At 50.7% G+C, this 20,648-nt stretch overlaps 1 protein-coding gene across 1 annotated transcript; it reads right to left on the reverse strand.

Annotated features, from left to right (window-relative positions):
• Positions 1 to 1,471: 1,471 nt before the first annotated feature.
• On the reverse strand, positions 1,472 to 20,302 carry LOC124665772 (geraniol 8-hydroxylase-like). Its single transcript, XM_047203150.1, has 3 exons — positions 19,816 to 20,302; positions 17,710 to 18,143; positions 1,472 to 2,154 (listed from the first exon to the last, which is right to left on the reverse strand). Exons 1-3 carry the CDS (start codon positions 20,270 to 20,272, stop codon positions 1,549 to 1,551), a joined length of 1,497 nt encoding a protein of 498 aa, XP_047059106.1. The 5' UTR covers positions 20,273 to 20,302; the 3' UTR covers positions 1,472 to 1,548.
• Between the last annotated feature and the right edge of the window lie 346 nt (positions 20,303 to 20,648).

Consider the following 20,648-nt stretch of genomic DNA (forward strand, 5'->3'; position numbering starts at 1 on the left):
TATTCCTGTATCTTTTCGACCAGAAGTCGTCCCGGACGCCCCCTAGCTGCTTTAGACCACGTTTAAGATAAACCCTAGTTCTTAGTTGTTAGCTCTGCAAAACTATTGAATCCCCTACACCATATTGCTTGATATTGTGTAGATCTAAAAAGTCTTGTGTGATCTGCTGTTTCATTGAGAATTAGATGGTTGCAACTTACCGCTTCGTGGTCGGCGGCTACGTGCGCAAGTGTGTGGAGTTGCGAATATCTTGCAGGGTTGAGAGCTGTTGCATTGGCGACAGGGACCAATCGAGAGATCTCGTTGCGTCACACAAGTTATCATCCACTACATCGTCGTGTTCCTCCGCTGCTATCACCCCGTGATCATCATCACCACTGTTGCTTACTGAGAAGATCGGGCCACCCCTTATCAGCTGGGTTCTTCTGGCCGGATCTGGTGCTCGCTGGTGGTTCTTCTTCTCGTCGCGGAGCTCCTGAGGTTGGAGCCGGAAGCGCCGGGAAGGGGAGAGACTAGCTACTCCATTAATAAGGCCTCTGCTGGTGACAACCCGAGTCGGCCCAGCGGTGTGGTTGTGTCTCCGTCTCTTCGTCGGCGTGGTGACGACTGGAGGAGGGCGCACGACGATGCAGCGGATGGCGGTCTTGGGTGGTTGCAGGGAAAGTCATGGCTGCAATTTGGAGATCAACACATGGTGGTCATGGTTTGCCACCATGATTTCCGGCCGATAAGGTGGCCTCTCCAGATGCCTAAGTTGGCATCAGCTCAACCTTCGGTGTGGAGGCCCCTCCAGGGATTCTTGTCGGCATCATACGTTCTTCTTGCCCCAAGTGGTTCAGTCCCCGGTGGCGATGAGAGCGGCCGGCGGTGGAGTCCCAGTTCCGTTGATGGAGATAAGGAACCTGATTGCTTTTCTTCTAGACTTTTCAGGGTCCTTAGTGCTAATTTGCAGGACTGTGTTGTAATTTTGTTTCTTTATGTGTCCTGTTCACATCTTGTAACTCCACCGACGATCAGTTCAACGCAGCACTAGGCCCTTTTGGGCCTTTCCCTTGTTCAAAAAAAAAGCATGGTTGATGAGGCTCAGCAGTCACGGATCTTGATATGTTTACACGAAAATAAAGATCGGCAAAAAAACGACATCCATTTGAATTGTGGCCTTGGCCTCTTTACTGTCGCCATAAGTACGCCAAATTTTTTTTATTTTGAAAGGAGGATGTGCCTGATCTTAATTCGCATCCATGCATGTATGCAAACAACTACTAGGTTAAAATTTCTTGTATAATGAATTTTTATATCTTGTGCGATCATATTTTTCTCGCCCCCCTCATGCTCGAATCCTGGCTCTGTCCCTTAAAAGACATATACTTTTGAGCCTCTTTGTACCATTTTTTGATAATTATTAATAGATCAGATCAGTTTACATTTCACAAAAAATCATATCCCACGTGTCATACATTTTTAAAGATAATAAATGCAAACCATTCGAAGTCTGAATGTATTGGATTAAAAGGTAAACTAACACGAAGACACTATTATTTTTTTTTCTCAAATTGGTGCAGCTATAGCACATAGAGGCACCGCTTTGGTGAGTGACAAGCCAAACTTCTCGTCCATTTTAATCCCCGTTCTCTCAACTTCCACCGGGAGTCTCCATTCGAACTGATTCAATAATGTCGCGAGCACCATGTGCACCATCCTGGTCGCCAGTGGCATCCCGGGGCACACTCGGCGCCCTGCACCAAATGGAATAAGCTCAAAATCCCCACCTTTGTAGTCCAACGTGCTTCCTAAAAACCTCTCAGGAATGAACCTTTCCGGTTCATGCCAGATGGCTTCGTCTCGGCCCATCGCCCACACATTTACCAACACACGAGAGCCTTGTGGTACTGTGTAACCTGTGATTGTTACGGTTTCTTGGGCTTGTCGTGGTAACAACAATGGACCTGGGGGGTGCAACCGGAATGTCTCCTTCACCACGGCTTGGAGGTAGGGCAATTGGTCAATATCAGATTCTTCGACGCTTCTTGTCAAGCCAATGACTCGTGCAAGCTCCTCGTGAGCTTTGGTCATTGATGATGGATTCCGAAGAAGCTCCGTCATTGCCCATTCGACCGTGGTAGAGCTTGTGTCACTGCCCGCGACAAATAAATCCTACAAGAACACATAAGATGTGCGTGAAATAATGAATAGTAAAAGAAAACACTTACCGGATTCATCGAGCATGTTTGCTAAGCTATAATAAGGTTATTAATACTCATTATGAAGTTAGTAACTTAACTAGTAGTCTAAGTTACTCCCTCTAAAATAATCTACGTTCTAGCCCTAAAATTTGGTCTGAAATACTCTACATTCTGAAAATGAAGTAGTTTTGCTCTCTTTATTGGATGTTGTTATTTTCAATGTAGGTTGGATTGATTGTTTACGCATCTAAGTAGTACTAATAAATGCAATACAAAATTATCTCATTTTTTTAGAATATAGACTAAATCAGAACGGAGGTACTCCCCAATATCCAATATGACCAACCTCACATCACACATTTTAAGGAAGAACGACTCTACAGAGCAATAAATGTGACATCTAGTACTCCCTCCGGTTCATATTAATTGACTCTAATATAGATGTATCTAGACATATTTTAGTTCTAGATACATCCATATTGAAGTCAATTAATATGAATCGGAGGGAGTATGTTATTACATCTATAATACTAGTAGTAGTTTTTAAGGCATATTCCTAAAAATTATTTGTCCCATAACCCCAACTTCCTAGGCATAATTTTATTTAATGTTGAAGAGAAATGGGTTGCATGCACCAATGAGGGAGAGAAAGAGAATGCATGCACCAATAAGGGAGAGAAAGGGGCTGCATGCACCAATGAGAGAGAGAAAATGGGACCCAATAAGCTAGTACATTGAGTCAAGATATTCAAAAATTGTGTCTTACAAACTAGGACGGAGGGAGTACTACTCATAACATCTATGTTATTACATCTATGTAATAAGGTTATTAATACCTATTATAGAGGTAGTAGCATAGTGCATGAAACCTGTTACTAATCATTATTATTTTCCACTGTGACTAATCTTAATAAAAATGTGGCTGTGTGGTTGGGGTCACGTGGCCTTCGTTGCGTCGAGGCTAGTGCGAGCATTGGTTTTTAACGAAGTGTCAGATAAATTAATGGTTGTTATAGCAGATCATGTTTGCGAAGTTCGGATCCCGTGCTGTTTATTTTAATCCACACATAGTATTTTTTTGCTCCACTAGTGGCTGCAGAGTAGAGAGCAGATAAATGGAGGCCAAGCTAGCCTTTTATTTTAAAAAAATTAGAATTATATTTTAAAGTCCAAAAGGGTCTGAAAATAATTGTTGGATGTAGTCAATGATATATCTTACAAGCACGCAAAAATTTAACGTGATAATTATACTCAAGACTACATATAAATTATAAAATCAGGTCTTGTAGTTTTGGAATGTCACTAATCACTATACTCAGATCCACATATTTATAATTTTCGTGTAGCCTAGATTATAAAGAATTTTTCATTAATTTCTCGAAATAGGCTTTCGCCCCGCTATATTAATATAGCAACCGCACGATACAACGAGCACGCTGGAGTCACAGCACAACCAAGCGCAAAAGAAAAGACACAAAAAGAAAGAAAAGAGAAACAAAATGCCGTCATCGGCAGCTCAACGGAAAAACAAAAACGAGTCGCCACCGCTGCGCCCTCCGGACAAGTCCCACCACGCTCCTAGCACTCTGGATCGCCCCCATACCAAGCAACACCTCCAACAAGGAACACGACGACGATGACTCTGCTGCCCGGACAAGTCCTAGGGTTTCCCCCGGTACGTGGCGGGGGTGAGGAGGGAGGTACAACCGATGCCCTTCAGGAAGGAAGGATGGCACCCGCAGGCATCACCGCATCGGTGCCGAACGAGTAGGCAAGGATTTCTCCTGACCCAGCCAACACCACCCTGAACGATCCAAAGAGCCCACCCAGCATGTCGCCCACCAGCTTGCGCCACCACGGTCTTGACTACAACTTCGCCGTTTCACTGCCGGCGGACACCATCGCGAGGCCTAGAGGAAGGAAAGGGACAGTGGGTAAGGGGCGGCAGCACCACAACCGCGCGGGAGGGCACTACCTCCATCGCCTTCGCGGTAGCCGACCGGACGTAGTAGCAGAGAAACACCAGGCCCGAGCTGGCCCGGCCGGGCCCAAACTGGCCCGTGAAGTCTCCGTCGCCACGCTGCAACAGACCGGCGGCAGTTACGCCACCACCGAACCCCACCGACGCACCTCCGCCACCTCCAGGGAACGACCACAGCGCGCATAGAGCAGCCCGTCCAAGCCCAGATTGGGCCCAAACTGGTCCAGATCTGGGCCGAGACGACCCTGCCGGCCGCATGCCGGCGACCAGCCTGCCGCCTACCGCACCCCGCCGCCAAGGAGCAGCGCCGTCGCCACCGTAGCCACCCAGCCGCGTTAGACCAACAACCGCCGAAGAGCACCGCCACAGGCACCGAGCTCCGCGCCTCCTAGCCACGCGCGTGGGGAATGGCCGGCCGTCGCCGCCGCCGCCGGCACCGCACGAGCAACGCCCGGTGGCCCGCGCCGGCGGTGGCGGAGGGGAGGGGGAAGAGTAGGGGAGACGGGCGGCGGCGCTAGGGTTGGCTCCCTCTCGCCCGCGCGGAGGGCGAGAGGGAGCCCGGAGCGTTTTTTCCTCCTGTTGGCGTCCGAAACCCACAGGCGAGCTGCGGCTGGCAACACGAAGAGCCGGGAGGCTCCCAGAACTGCGGCTGGCCCTGGTCCCTCCGAGCGACGGCCCGCAAAGCTCCTGGTACGCACGTCCCGATGCTGGTGCAGGGCGTGCCACCTGACCTATACCTGGTCGGGAAGGTGATGATCTCGCTTCGCTTAGTTTCTCGCATGGCATACACGTAAACATTAAATACGAGCCTCGATCGGCTCTCGAGTTGTCCTGTGAATCGGCTCAAGGAGCCGATCCACCCATGGTTCGTATGAGGTCTACGATCACATGGTGGTCCTGCTTGATCAATATATTGCTAAAACGACCTACGACGATTTAGGGTTTTCACCACATAATCGGAACATCCTATGCGTGATTGAGCCTGGCAGCCACGCACGGTGATAATAAACCAACCCTAGACAAGGCCTAAAAACCAACATGAAGTTGATCCCCGGAACATCTTATCTAGGGCTAGCAAACTACACCCTACGCGCTACTGGATCTTTCAACCCGTTTGCAAGGCCTAACTATGCAGATATTAAACTAATCCTTGAAGAACAAGGAGCAATCATAACGGATCGGATCTACTGAATAATGATCAAGCAAGGTGCCGCCCTTACACCTAAGATAGGTGTAAGGGCGGCTAGACGTCTAAGGGTTGCATGGATAAAAACATGTGACACGATGAAACAATGCTAACCCTAACACATCTATGATAACTACGTTGCTCGCCATCAACAAGGCTTCAAGACGAGCAACGCATGAACAACGAATAACGTATACTCGCCTAGATCGCAAGATGCGATCTAGGCAGTATGATGCTTACCCGGAAGAAACCCTCGAAACAAGGGGTTGGCGATGCGCCTAGATTGGTTTGTGGTGAACGTGATTGTTGTTTTTCTCAATAACCCTAGATACATATTTATAGTCCGTAGACTTTCTAACGTGGGAATAATCCCAACCGTGTACGAGCCAAATTCTAACTAACCGACACGTATCCTACTATATTTACAGATACACGGGCAAACTAGCCCAAACTTCTTGTACAAGGCCGATTCATGTATATTTTCCGTGTATATTCTTCAAGCCCATCTTAATCATGGCCCACCTCTGATCTGGTCAAATTCTGGTGATAACACATGCCCCCCTGGTTTTGGAATTGATAATTCCAAAATCACTTTGCTTTTTCTTCATCGGGTCATGTCGTGGCAGAGCAGAACCGTCGCAGTATCCTTCATCATGATGCCTTGCCTTCTCAACTTCTCTGCAAGATTCGATAGCTTTAGCATCACTTCCTCGGAAACTGTAATGGCATTAAATCTCCACTATGCTCCCCTTATTTAACTGTGCCGAACAATTCGCCTCTTCATCCCCTTGCTCTGTTCTAGCCATCGGCACCAAAAAACCCTCTTTCCCTGTAGCAATGTCTTCCTCTTCCTCCGTCTCATCAGGCCTCTCTTTCCAATCTTCTTCCTCGAGTGAGCCGATGTCAGAGCAAGAGTGGGACTTCGACTTCGTGCCAGATGGCCCACCCGAGGCCCTCGTCGGGTCAGATGGTGACTTGCCCCTGACCGATGGGGAGGACGACCTCCAGTTCCTCATCGAAGGGGAGCTGGAGAGCGAGAGCGAGGACGACCTCCACTCCTGGGTGAACCCCACCTCCTCCGACGAGGGGGAGGAAGAAGAAGAAGAGGAGGAAGAGGAGGAAAAGAAAGAAGAGGAGGAAGACGACTCCTCCTCCTCCGCTGGGTATCCGCCGGCGAAGCGCTTCCGTGCTTGGGCGGACAGCGAAGATGATGATGATGACGAGGAGGAAGAGGCTCCGGTCGAGGGCTGGGGCAGTAGCAACGAGGAACTCTCCGGAAGCAGCGCCGGCGGCAGCTACGATGCCGCCGACGAGGCCAGCGAGGATTAGTAGTGTAGGACTAGTAGTTACTGAGCAATCGGCTCTTCTTTTGTTCCTCCTTTCTTGAGCGATCGGCTCTTCATTGTAAGAATCCCCTTTTATTAATGAAGAAGTGTTCCCAATCAATTTTTTGCCGATAGTCAAAGTCAAACAATCCCCAAAAGAGCCGATAGCATCGCATCGGCCTCTACCATAAAACGCGAGTAAGGCCAACCCAGTTGCCCCTCCAAACGGTAACCTGCGACTTCCGTCTGAGAAAGCAAACCCAGATCCCCAAATCGCCGCCCGAGCAGATCCAACTCACGGCCACACGAATCTCAGATCCCAACCGCGCCATTCCAACTCCACAGCGCATCCAATGGCGGAATCATCCAACGCCAACGCCATGGTCTCCGGTTTGAAGGTAATTCTTAACCGCCCCTCGCCATCCGAGTAAATGTTAGGATTAACGGCAATCACCTGAATTAATGTCCTATTTCGTTATTAATTTAGGTTTCAGACATCCTGCTGCCGCATCCTTCTCTTCCAGATTCTATGTGTCTTGGCCCCCGTTCTTCTGAGAGTCCCGCTCACTTAATCTCATGCGAGGCTAACAGAATCCCCTTTGTGAATCAGAACTTAGATCTGACTTCCTGGGCCGACTGCCTACGAGCCTGGCCTAATCCTCCTGAGGGTTGGGTGGCATGGTACGATAGAGTGTCAAAAACCCATTATGCCACCTGGGAAACTATAGGGATAGCCGATGCCTTGTCCTTTACATTGTCTCCTCTTGAAAAGAATGAGAATATTCTGAAAACCATCGGCTACTTCTGGTCTGACGCACTAAACTGCTTCATGTTTGGCCACGGCCCCATGACACCAACTCTGCTGGACATGGCCATGATCACAGGCCTAGACATTGCATCCCCAAGTCCCTCTGCTTTTAAGCTGCCAAAGGTCCCTTTCACCCTTTCCTCCAAAAAAGAGTGTACCAGCTGGGGTGCCTACCTCAAACGTTATATGAAAACAAAAGGCCCTATGACAGAGAGAGAACACACAGCCTTCCTGAACTTCTGGTTGGAGCACTTCATATTCTGTGGCCCATCACTCGCTCCAACCAAGAATTACCTCTCCCTGGCCTATGAACTTGCCAAAGGCACTCAGCTTGGCGTCGGCAAACTGCTTCTTGGGGAAGTCTATCGATCTCTCCAACTGATGTCTGTCAAACTGTTCTCCCAGAAGATAGTTAAAACAGGAGGTCCTTGGTGGTTTATTCAGTTATGGGCTCAGCTGTACTTCCAACACCAGATCCCAAACTTTCCAACTTTGGCCACCCGCACCTTCCCAGATGCTAATGGGAAGGAGATTCGATGCACTAGCTACGGCCAAGATTTGTATAGCCTCCCAGGCAGTAGGCTGATCCCTAAGGAAGCATCAGAGTGGTTCAGGGTTTTCTTCCAAGGCTCGGACAATCCCCTGTTTTTCCCTTACACTGAATCTGAAAATTTTGAGAACCCAGTTTCCTTCAGGTTGGATAGCTTTGCCGATGACCCCAGCACTCGGCATCTGTACTCTATCATGATCCGCCCTTGCTTCCTTCCAGTTGGCATGAGTACCTCCAACAGGATCATCAAGCCCGGTTACGAATCTTACCAGCCGGTAGTAGTAGCCCGGCAGTTTGGTCTTGGGCAGGTATCTCCACACTTCTTTCTCCACCACTCGACGAAAGCGTAGCCGAACCGCTCGATATCCTCACCGGCCGAGGTGCTACTCCTTCTTTGATGCTCCGGCCATCCCAGTCCCCCACAACCTTCGTTTCACCACCACCACCGATGGTTTTGAGACTTGGTGGTCCATGTGGAAGACCCACGCCTTCAGAAGAGCTCTCGGACCATTGCTGAAGCAACTTGACGCTGAATACGATGTCCCTGCAGACCAGGTACCATTACTTATAAATTTCTTGCAATGGCTCACGATGGTTGTCTGTAACCTGGCTCTATTTCTTTGCAGCAGCAAGATGGCCCAGAACCCATGCAAGCCGACGGCTCCCCCTTCAAATTTCTTCCACCAGCCCCGGTGGTTCTCTTCTGCCAAAACTCGCCACCCTTGAAAAAGGTTATAATGCAGAGCCAGCCGATTTCACCGAAATCGGCTCCCAAGAGTAAAGCATCCTCGGGACCAGTTGCCCCCCGAGCCTCAATCCAGGCGAGGAAAGTAGTGAGGAAAGTGGCGGCCAGGAAGACTTTGAAGCGCCAAGCCCCTACTCCTGCTCAAGAGAGCCTGCACGTAAGTTGATCTATGCCTTGACTAACTTCATCTGTCCTCCTAGGCTTTTGCAACATGCTTGTATTTTCTTTGCAGACCTCCACCGAGGAGAACCCTAGCGAGGAAGCACAGTCCAGTCAAAGGGACTCGAGCTCAGATGATTCTGGAAGAACCACCACACAGAGCCAGACGGACTCGCCAACGTCGGCTTCTAAGAAAAGGTCAGCTCCCGAACCTGCTGCCTTTCAAGCTCCAATCAGAACAGGGTCACGCGTGAAGCGCCGATGCGTCAAAAGGGCTCGCAAAGACCCACGAGCTTCTCCATCAAGCCAGGAGGTTTCAAATGTAATTACCCCCCCTGGTTTATATTTCATGCTATCCCATTGCCACTCGGATCGGCTAATCATTCCTTTTGTAGACCAATGATACCTCTAGCGGAGACGTCGAAGAGGTACTGATGCCATCCGCCACGCTAGACCTAGCAACTTCAAAGAGTACGGCTGATAAGGTGGCCAACCTAACCAAGCCCACGGAAAAGCCGATCACCACAACATCGGCTGTCCCTCCCACCTTGGGAGAGGTATACTTCATTCCCTTGGCTCTACCCTTTTCTTTTGCTGTATACTAATGCTGTTCTTGTTCGTCTGTCAGGGTTGTGATCTCTCAAGCTTGCTGACGTTCGACCCTGAATCCATCGAACCAGCTACTTCCAAGGCAGGTGAAGAGCCAAGTCCTAGCACGGCCCATGGTCCACTCCAGCGTCTCAAGGCTTTGCTCTCCTCCTCGGTTGAGACCCTGGTTGAAAACCCCGAGGAAGTAAAGGGTATCCTCGAAGACATCCAGCCCCATCTCCCGGTGACACTGCAGGTGAAGCTTTGGCCAGCTGTGACTCTGTCGGTCTTCAGGTCAAGGGTGCAATCGGCTCGTCAAAGAATTATCCCTCGTCACGCCCAGCTTCCGTTGAGAGCCGATATCGCAGACAAGTGTCGACGGCTCAACGAGAAAAAGGCTGCTTGAGACGCCAAAACTGACACTTCTGCCAATAGTGCCGAACTCGAGACCCTGCGTAAGGAACTGGAGAACCTTGAAGAGAGGGTCAGGGTGACCAAGCAGCTTATCCAAGACAAGGAAGCCCTTATTGCCCGCTCTCAAGAAGAAGCAAAGGGCCTCACAGCCGATCTGAAGACCGATCTGGCTGAAATTCGTGCCCTGAGCAGTCAGCTGGTGACGGGCAAAGACGAGACGACGAGGCTGAGATCGCCGAGGTGGATCGTATCCGTGTTGACGCCCTTCACGCCCTCAACGCGTTTCTTCAGTAGAGCCTCTCTGTGTAAACTGTCAAATGTTTTGCTGAACTTGCTGTACTTGTATACTGTTGCATCGCATATTTTCTCAAGTCGATGTCTGTGCATCGGCTGTGACTTGCATGTACATTTTTACACATTTTTTTTTACTGGCCGATTTTTCTATCGGCCCCCAATATTTCACTGCCCATGTATCGCACATGTTATTTCACTGCCCATGTATCGCACATGTTCATCGCGCATGTTCATCTGATTAGGTGCCCCCCGAGCTGAATCTGTCAGGTAACTGCAGATATCGGCTCTGTAGTTAGCCAAGGAACTGTACTTGCTTATCGGCTTCCATAAGGACCAATGTTGACTTCTTCCAGCTCATCAGCCGATGTAAACCCATACCCTAGCTTTCCGTCACCTGTTAGATCGACACTGAACACATGGAAAAAGTATGGCGAGGATAATATGGGCCGATTGCTGGAATCGGCCCCCATTTTGATTGCATTGCTCAAAAGAGGTTTGCATCTCGTTCGTGCTTTACTACAACTACGTGACATGCTTGAGACAAGATCATCACTTTTTATTTTTTGGGGCCGATCACAAGGATCGGCCTTGCCACGTACATCCATAGCCTTTGCTCTTGTTACACGGTCAGGCCGGTGGATAAGACCAGCCTCACCCCGTTTTTTGTCACGTCGATGCGCTCGCAGTCGTCCAAGTGATTCCGGAGAGTGGCTCTTGGCCTGCCGTCTCCCAAACGGTCATGCCAGCCGTTGAAATCTCGGCTGAGTCATCTGCGTGGACGACCTCTACTTCATCTCCATCCCACTGTATCAAGCATTGGTGCATCGTGGATGGAATGCAGCAGTTGGCGTGGATCCAATCTCTCCCTAGCAGGACAGCATAGGTGCTCTTGCTATCGACGATGAAGAATGTCGTAGGGATTGTTTTCCTTCCTACGGTCAGATCCACCTTCAGAACACCTTGTGCTTCTGACGCTTGGCCGTTGAAATCGCTCAGTGTAACGTTGGTCTTGATCAGATCCGAGCTAGAGCGTCCCAACCGACGTAGCATGGAGTATGGCATGATGTTGGCTGCCGCTCCGGTGTCCACCAAGCATCTTGTTGACGAAGCTACCCATTGATGTAACCTCGTAAGTACAGTGGCCTTCGTGTGTCTCGTAACTTCTTTCTCGTGGCTTCCGAAGATAACCGGCCGTGGGCCGCAGCTAAGTTGTGCCACAGTGCTTCGTCTAATCCCGGAGCACAAAACTCCGCCGGAAGGATGAACACCATGTTTGTACCAGCCGATGTCTCATCATCGGCTCTCTTTTGCTTGGGGCGCCACTCTTTCCTTTGTGGTCGACCCTCTTCGTCCAGAGTTCGCTGAATTTTTGTGGCCAGATCGGGCCACGCCTTCCTTAACGTGTGCAGGTATAACCTTTCGGCTTCCTCCAAACCACGTAGTCGCTGAACCCTACGCTTTTGGGAACGGCTGAGTCCATCAGGGCACCACCTTGGCCGGTGGTTCTTATCTTCTTCTTCTTCATCGTCGTCGTCCAACTCCTCGAGATCTTCCACCCGAGAGGACTCAGCTTGCTTGTTCCGAGATTGGAGAGGTCCCAGACGCTTGAACACTGACACGTGTCCTGCGCTCTTCTTCTTGTGTCTACACTCTGGGCAGTTGCCGATTGTAGGCAATCGGCTCATTCCTGAATCCCAGCAGTGTTTGAAGAAGGGACAGTCCCAGTGCTTGTCCACGTCGTCTTGCTCTCTTGACTTGTCCTTGGCATGGCGCTCATATCTTTCCTCGTCTTGATCGTGCCGACGATGTCTCCTGGCGTCCCTGCTAGCCAGACGATCTCTTTCGTCACCGTCGTCGTATCGTCGGCGTTGGTCGTACTGACTCACATATTTGTTGAGGAGATGATCGAGAGAGGCCGTTGATATCGCACATTCTTCACTTCTCCTCTCGTGATGTAGCGCTTGCCATCGTGTCGGAGCCGATCGCGCGGAATGGCTTCCTCCTTGTCCTTGCTACGAGAGCGGCTGCCCTCGTCTCTGTCCTTGCCGCAGTGGTGCCCGAGCCCTACCATGTTAATGCCGAACGAGAAACCTGGCTGGCACCTCCCGTGGTAAGTGCACTCCACCATGTTAACGGCGGGGAAGGGGTGTGTGTCGACTTTCATGGCGTACCGGCTAAAGATTAGACGCCCTTGCTCTATCGCCATTTGGATCCGCCGACGCCACACCCCGCAGCCGTTGGTGGTATGGGTGAACGTGTTATGCCATTTGCGTATGGCTTTCCGTTCAACTCCCGTGCCGTGGGGATTTTGAGGCCTTCGGGTAACTTTAGTCGCTTCTCCTTGAGCAAGAGGTCAAAAATTTGCTCGGCTTTGGTCACGTCGAAGTTAAACCCTCTTGGAGGACCTTGTGGCTTAACCCACTTGCGTGACACGGGGCTTGCCCCCCGAGTCCATTCAGCCACCGCTACCTCTTGATCTCCCGCAGAGCCTTCATCTTCATCCGCCTCAACCAGGACTACCGCACGCTTGAACTTGTCCCGGTACAACTCGGGTGGCGCCGTTCATATAATGATAGTTTCCGAACCATATGCGCCGTTGAAGGGTAATCTCGCTTGGGAAGCCATATCCTTGATCGGCGATGCGAGACCCACCACCGCCAACTCGATCGCTTCTTTTTCAGCCAAACGAGCCGAATAGCATCGGTTCCCGATGGTCCCGAAGCGCCGGATTTATTCTCGACACCGTTTCTCCGCGCTTCGCCGTACTTGTGCTAGATCGGCAATGCCAGCCTCGAAACCTCTCCGAGTGATACTGCATGTGGAACTGCTCTTCCATCTGCTTCCAAGTCCGGATTGAATCTGGTGGCAGCGAGGTGTACCACCCGAAAGCCGATCCTGTGAGGGACTGTGCGAAGAACCTCACACGTAGTTCATCTGATGCTGAGATCATGCCCAGCTGCGCCAAATATCGGCTCACGTGCTCGATTGAACTGGAGCCATCTGACCCACTAAACTTGGAGAATTCAGGGAGCCGATATTTGGGTGGTAGTGGGATCAAATCGTACTCGTTGGGGTACGGCTTGGAATAGCCGATTGCCCTCCTTTTCGGCACCATGCCGAACCGGTCTCTCAAGATTGTACCGATCCGATCCGCGGTGCTGGCTGCAGGAGTCGAGCTCTGAAGATTCGCTGGAGTGGCGTACTTGGCCAGCCACGCTTGCTTCTCAAGCTCTGAGCTAGCTGCAGGAGTTGAGCTTTGGAGGTTTGTTGGAGTGGCAAACTTAGCTAGCCACGTCTGCTTCTCACGATCTGAGCCAGCTGGAGGAGTTGAGCTCCGGAGGTTCGTCGGAGTGGCATACTTAGCTAGCCACGTCTGCTTCTCAAGATCTGATCCAGAAGCTCCTCCTGCTGTTCCAGAAGTCCCTGCTGTTGCAGTCTGGTTCGTGAGTGCCCAGTTATTGCAGTCTGGCACGTATGTGCACGTTTACCCGTGAGGGATCTCCTTAGGCGCCTCATACAAGAACTGGTAATCACTAGGGTCACCGCCGATCTTGTAGACGATGAATGCCGGTGAACTCGGCACTTCCGGTGCTGCCAACGCGAACGGCAGCGGTGGTCGGGACTGGAGTGGTATCTCTCCTTGGTGAGTCCCTAGAGCAGGTCCTGACGGAGAGTACTGATGCCTCATGATTTCCTGGATCACCCGAAGGGCGACACGCTCCAAAGTGTTCACCAGGCTCTCAGAATGGCGGTGTAGCGAATGAGCTACCATGAAATTAATCTCCTGACGCAGAGACCTAGTGCGTTCTTCTGAAGGGGTAGACAGGTCCACTCCATCGAGCGCACCTTCAGGTGAGAACCCTTTCCACCTGATGCCGTGTGAGCGGGTCCTCTGGAAAGAGCCGATGAGGTCGGCTTCGAGGATAGCTTTGACCTCGTCATACTTCTTCTTGAGCTCCTCGCCGATCCTCGTACGTGACCGGAGTACCTTCCGCCATCTCGTACGTAGATGGCGATGCAGCTTGATGTCGAAGACCGTCCCACCGGGCGTGCCGAATGTGTTGGCGTCGGAAACCCACCGGCGAGCTGCGGCCGGCAACACGAAGAGCCGGAGGCTCCCGTAACCGCGGCTGGCCCCGGTCCCTCCGAGCGACGGCCCGCAAAGCTCCCGGTACGCACGTCCCGATGCTGGTGCAGGGCGTGCCACCTGACCTATACCCGGTCGTGAAGGTGATGATCTCGCTTCGCTTAGTTTCCGCATGGCATACACGTAAACATTAAATACGAGCCTCGATCGGCTCTCAGGTTGTCCTGTGAATCGGCTCAAGGAGCCGATCCACCCATGGTTCGTATGAGGTCTACGATCACATGGTGGTCCTGCTTGATCAATATATAGCTAAAACGACCTACGACGATTTAGGGTTTTCACCACATAATCGGAACATCCTACGCGTGATTGAGCCTGGCAGCCACGCACGGTGATAATAAACCAACCCTAGACAAGGCCTAAAAACTAACATGAAGTTGATCCCCGGAACATCTTATCTAGGGCTAGCAAACTACACCCTACGCGCTACTGGATCTTTCAACCCGTTTGCAAGACCTAACTATGCAGATATTAAACTAATCCTTGAAGAACAAGGAGCAATCATAACGGATCGGATCTACTGAATAATGATCAAGCAAGGTGCCGCCCTTACACCTAAGATAGGTGTAAGGGCGGCTAGACGTCTAAGGGTTGCATGGACAAAAGCATGTGACACGATGAAACAATGCTAACCCTAACACATCTATGATAACTACGTTGCTCGCCATCAACAAGGCTTCAGCACGAGCAACGCATGAACAACGAATAAACGTATACTGCATAGATGCGATCTAGGCAGTATGATGCTTACCCGGAAGAAACCCTCGAAACAAGGGGTTGACGATGCGCCTAGATTGGTTTGTGGTGAACGTGATTGTTGTTTTTTCTCAATAACCCTAGATACATATTTATAGTCCGTAGACTTTCTAACGTGGGAATAATCCCAACCGTGTACGAGCCAAATTCTAACTAACCGACACGTATCCTACTATATTTACAGATACACGGGCAAACTAGCCCAAACTTCTTGTACAAGGCCGATTCATGTATATTTTCCGTGTATATTTTTCAAGCCCATCTTAATCACGGCCCACCTCTGATCTGGTCAAATTCTGGTGATAACACACTAGTAGGAAAAGCCTCATCAGTGGCGCACCAAAAACACATTCTGTGGCGCATGGGTGGTGCGCCACAGAATTCTCGCCACAAAAATAAGGCTTCTGTGGCGCACCGGCCAATGCTCCACGTAAGCTTATTTCGTGGCGCACCGGCAGTGGTGCGCCACGAAACAAGAAGTCTTATTTCGTGGCGCACCACCGCCGGTGCGCCACAGAATTTTTTTTTAAAATTTCAAATAAGTGGCGGCCGGATCTAGATCTAGATCTAGATCTGGGGCCGCCGAATTTTTTTTAAAATTTTTCTGGAAGGTCGCCGGAGGTGGGTGATTGGTTGCGTGGGTGGGGTGGGTGGGTGGAGGATGAGGCCGGCCGGAGGAGGTGGTGGTGGTGGAATAGGAGGAGGTGGAGGTGGAGGTGGTGGTGGTGGTGGTGGTGGTAGAGGAGGAGGAGGTGGAGGTGGTAGAGGAGGAGGAGGTGGTGGTGGTAGAGGAGGAGGAGGTGGTGGTGGTGGTTGTTGTTGTTGTCGCCGGAGGAGGAGGAGGAGGAGGAGAAGGTGGTTGTTGTGGATTTTGTGGTCGCCGGAGGAGGTGTTGGTCGTGGTTGCCGTAGTAGGTCGCCGGAGTAGGTCGCCGGAGTTGTTGGTCGCCGGAGTAGGTCGCCGGAGTTGGTCGCCGGTGTAGGAGAGGAGAGAGGAGAAGTGGAGAAGTGGAGGAGAGGAAGAGAAGAGGAGAGGAGGAGAAGGGGAGAAGTGGAGAAGTGGAGGAGAGGAAGAGAAGAGGGGAGGAGAAGGGGAGAAGTGGAGAATGGGAGAAGGGGAGAAGGGGAGAAGTGGAGAAATGGAGGAGAGAAGGAGAAGTGGGCGCCAGAAATTTCAAATTTCGAACGTTATTTCTGTGGCGCATGGGCACTTGGTGCGCCACAGAATTTTTTTTTCTTTTTTTTTGTATTTTGCAGCAAAAAATCTTTAACTGCCCGTAACTTTTTACTCTTTTCGAATTTGTAGATTCTAAAAATTGTCCAACCGGGCAAGCCTTGGTGAATTCGGATGTAAAATTTTCGTGGGAACATTTTGATATATTATGCGTTTTTTTTCGAGTTCGTATGCAACCAGAAATCCAGTTTGATGATTTTCCCACGCAATTTTGCAAAAAAAGTCAAAATTCATGTTTGTTAAATTTTAGTGGTGCTAGATGACATAATACATAGGAATCTCGAAGGATTTTATTTTTTGAAATTTCTATCTATTTCTTTTATTTTTTACAGAGGTTAAAAAGGCTATCCGGGGGGGGGGTGGAGTTGCATGGAACTCATGTGCGCCACAGAAATAAGGCTTTCTGTGGCGCACCATCCCACGTGCGCCACAGAAAGTCTTAATTCAGTGGCGCACCAGGACCAGTGCGCCACAGAAAGTCTTAATTCAGTGGCGCACCAGGCCAGTGCGCCACAGAATGTCTTATTTCTGTGGCGCACGTGATCCTGTGCGCCACAGAAATAGTGAAACCAATGATTGGGGCTGACCCCACCAAATTTCTGTGGCGCATGGATCCCTAGTGCGCCACAAAATTAAGCTATTTCTGTGGCGCACCGTGTCTGGTGCGCCACAAAATAACTTTCTGTGGCGCATTTTTGGTGGTGCGCCACAGAAATAAGCTCCGCCTATAAGGGTTTTCCTACTAGTGACACCTCCGCAATCCCTCCGGCACGTACATCCGAATTTTACATTAATTAAGAACATACGTGTTTGTAGCATACGTTATCAGCTACTCCCTCCGTCCACAAATAAGTGAACGTGCGATTTTCAAGGCAAATTAGTAAAAGGAGAGAAAAATTACATTGGGAAGATGCAACCAACATCTCTCTCCTCTTTAATTATTTCACCTCCAATAGGCTAAGTGCATGTATAAAATTAAGAGAACATGTGCTAGATATTATTGGGTTTGATTTCCGTGCAATGAGAGAGAAACAACTTTTGCTAATTTAAAGTGCATTGGAAACATAGAAGTACACTCTTTAATGGACAAAGTTTAAGGTTAGATGTCCACTTATTTGTGGACAGATGGAGTATATCGAGGATTTTTTTAAAAATACTTTTAAATATAATTTTTGTATTTTTAAAATAAAGAACTGCTCGGCCTCTGTTTATAGTTTCCGCTGCAGATCTGTTGATTGATCCACTGTTTTAAAAATGCACCTTGCTTGTCGATCATGCAGCAAAGCCGGCAAGCGAATCGAATAAAATCTAGACAAGAGTCAAGAGCATTTGTGAGTTACCATGAACATCGACCTCAGCGTGTCGCGGTCGAGGCCCGCCTTGCCGCCGTCGCGCCCAGCAACGTCGAGCAACACGTCGAGGAAGTCGTCACTCTCATTCCTGGGCTTGCCGTCCTGGCGCTCCAGCAGCCTTCCGTCCACCTCCGCGTCGAACACCACGTGCAGGCGCGCGAACAACCGTGCCATCAGCCGGCGATGGCCCTGCAGGTCCGCCCACGCGAGCGCCGGCCAGAAGTCCGACACGTTCGGCAACCCAAGGTGCTCCATGATATCGGCCACCAGCACCTGGAAATCCTTGGACCCGCCATGGTCGTCGAGGCTCGTCAGGTCTTTCGAGAAGATGGTGCGGGAGAGGAGGTTCAGGCTCGTCGTGAACACCACGCGGCCGATGTCCACCGGCACGCCGTCGCGCGCCAGCCGGGCGACGTGCCCCGCGAGCTTGTCGGGGCTGCATCTCGCAGCCCCATCTTCTTCTTCCTCTTCCTCTCACACTCTCAATCTCTCTTGTGTCTCTCAAGAACACTCACGGTGGAAAACTCCACACGCATGCACCAAGGAGGAATCCAGCTAGCTTTGCAAAGAGACATTCATTGTTTCAGTCTGCCCGCAGGCCTTCCTTTCTCATTCATTTTCTCAACTTAAATAGCCAGTACATGATAACTCATACCTCGTGCAGCTACTCCACTAACGCACTAACCCCACCTCCTTGAAACTCTCTAAATACATGTGACTCGGCCAACATGCAAAGCATCGGCAGAGAGCCACAACTCTACTAACCATACGTGACCTATTCAGACTCCTAAAATTACTCTAGGCCATTCAGCTAACTAACTTGACTTGACCGCTAGATGCATGTCTACTCATGCAATCTCTGACTTGGCCGAAACACTCAGCCCATACAAACTAGGTACATGCAATAGATCTAATTAACTAGATACATCGTCAAGATTAGAGCTAACAATTTCCCCCCTAATCTTGACATACCAACTTGTCTTCCATGCAGATCACCTGCTACTTCTTGCTGCTCTCATCAAGCTCATCTTTCAGCGAAATGGCGTCATCGCAGCGCTGAACTTCACAACATCTTGCCGCACACATGGACTTGAACTTGACGTGGACGACGCCGTCATGCCGCCGATCACGTCGCCATCATGCCACAGCTTCACACTGCAACTTTTGTTGGTTTCACACCAACTCTCCATGATGACGATGATATCACGTCACCGCTGCCGGCATCGCGCCGACTCTCCTCGAGATGATGGCATCACACCGTCATCATGGCGCAACGGCATCGCACCGTCGCTGCCGGCACCCAGTGGCATCGCGCCACCGCTGCGTCGTGATGGCATCACACCGTCGTCTCCTCGTAGCAGCATCACACCGCCATCTCCTCCTAGCGGCATCGCACCGCAACCGGCAGCTAGCGGCATCACACCACCAACAGCCTCCGCTTCGCGCCGTCGACCTCCACCTCACATGGAGTCTGCCGACAACACCATTGTCGGCTTCAGCAGCCTCGCACCGCCGTCGATGAAGGTCACCAAGATCTTCTCGCTCTGATACCAAATGTCGGGGCTGCATCTCGCAGCCCCATCTTCTTCTTCCTCTCACACTCTCAATCTCTCTTGTGTCTCTCAAGAACACTCACGGTGGAAAACTCCACACGCATGCACCAAGGAGGAATCCAGCTAGCTTTGCAAAGAGACATTCTCTCCCTGGTGTACCACATGGACTACATTGTTTCAGTCTGCCCGCAGGCCTTCCTTTCTCATTCATTTTCTCAACTTAAATAGCCAGTACATGATAACTCATACCTCGTGCAGCTACTCCACTAACGCACTAACCCCACCTCCTTGAAACTCTCTAAATACATGTGACTCGGCCAACATGCAAAGCATCGGCAGAGAGCCACAACTCTACTAACCATACGTGACCTATTCAGACTCCTAAAATTACTCTAGGCCATTCAGCTAACTAACTTGACTTGACCGCTAGATGCATGTCTACTCATGCAATCTCTGACTTGGCCGAAACACTCAGCCCATACAAACTAGGTACATGCAATAAATCTAATTAACTAGATACATCGTCAAGATTAGAGCTAACAGAGCTCCCGCACCTTATCGCTCCGGAGGCCCTGGAGCGCGTCCAGCCGGTGCGGCGCGAAGAGCTCCGTGGCCATGATCTTACGGAGTGAGCGCCACCGCGGCGCGTTGGGAAGCCACGGGACAGAGTTCTTGGCATGGTGGCCGGCAGCGTCGTTTACATACCGGGCGGCGAAGACGGCGTCGTGCTTCTGCATGAACTCGCGGGCGATATCCGGAGAGGAGACGACCACCGTGGTGACCGAGCCCAGGCGCAGGGACATGAGCGGGCCATGGATCTTGGCGAGGTGGGCGAGGGAGCGGTGTGGCTGGTCGCCGAGGAGGTGGAGGCTGCCGATGAGTGGCAAAGGGCGGGGACCTGGAGGGAGGCGGCGGCGTGCGTGGGCGAGAAGGTCCAGGAGGTAGATGGAGAGGATGGAGACGACGAGCCATGGAAGCCAGGCAACAAGGGAGGACATTGTATCTGTTTCTGTCCGGGTAAACACTGATCAGTAGTGTCGTGTGTATACGACAGTACTGGAGTATGGACTTTATATGGAGGCTTCGATGGACTGTAAACCGCTCAAAACTATAAAATAAGCACAGTTTACGGGTTCAGTTCGGAAATGGCGCAGGTCAACCGAATTTTTTTATAGACCGAGACTGAAAACCAAACTCTACCCTCTATTTGTAGGGATTGGAAGATCGAACTGAAGACTAACCTGTATTCTTAGTGGCGTTTTGGCGGGCTGAAGCTTCAGCTCCGAACACTGTAGAGAACTCTCAGAATATGACCAAAATTCGGCAAATCCGGCCGGAGGACAACCAAATTTCGGTGGGGCTCTGCGTTGCGAG

Source organism: Lolium rigidum, chromosome 6, assembly GCF_022539505.1.
Source record: "Lolium rigidum isolate FL_2022 chromosome 6, APGP_CSIRO_Lrig_0.1, whole genome shotgun sequence".
Taxonomy (NCBI): domain Eukaryota; kingdom Viridiplantae; phylum Streptophyta; class Magnoliopsida; order Poales; family Poaceae; genus Lolium; species Lolium rigidum.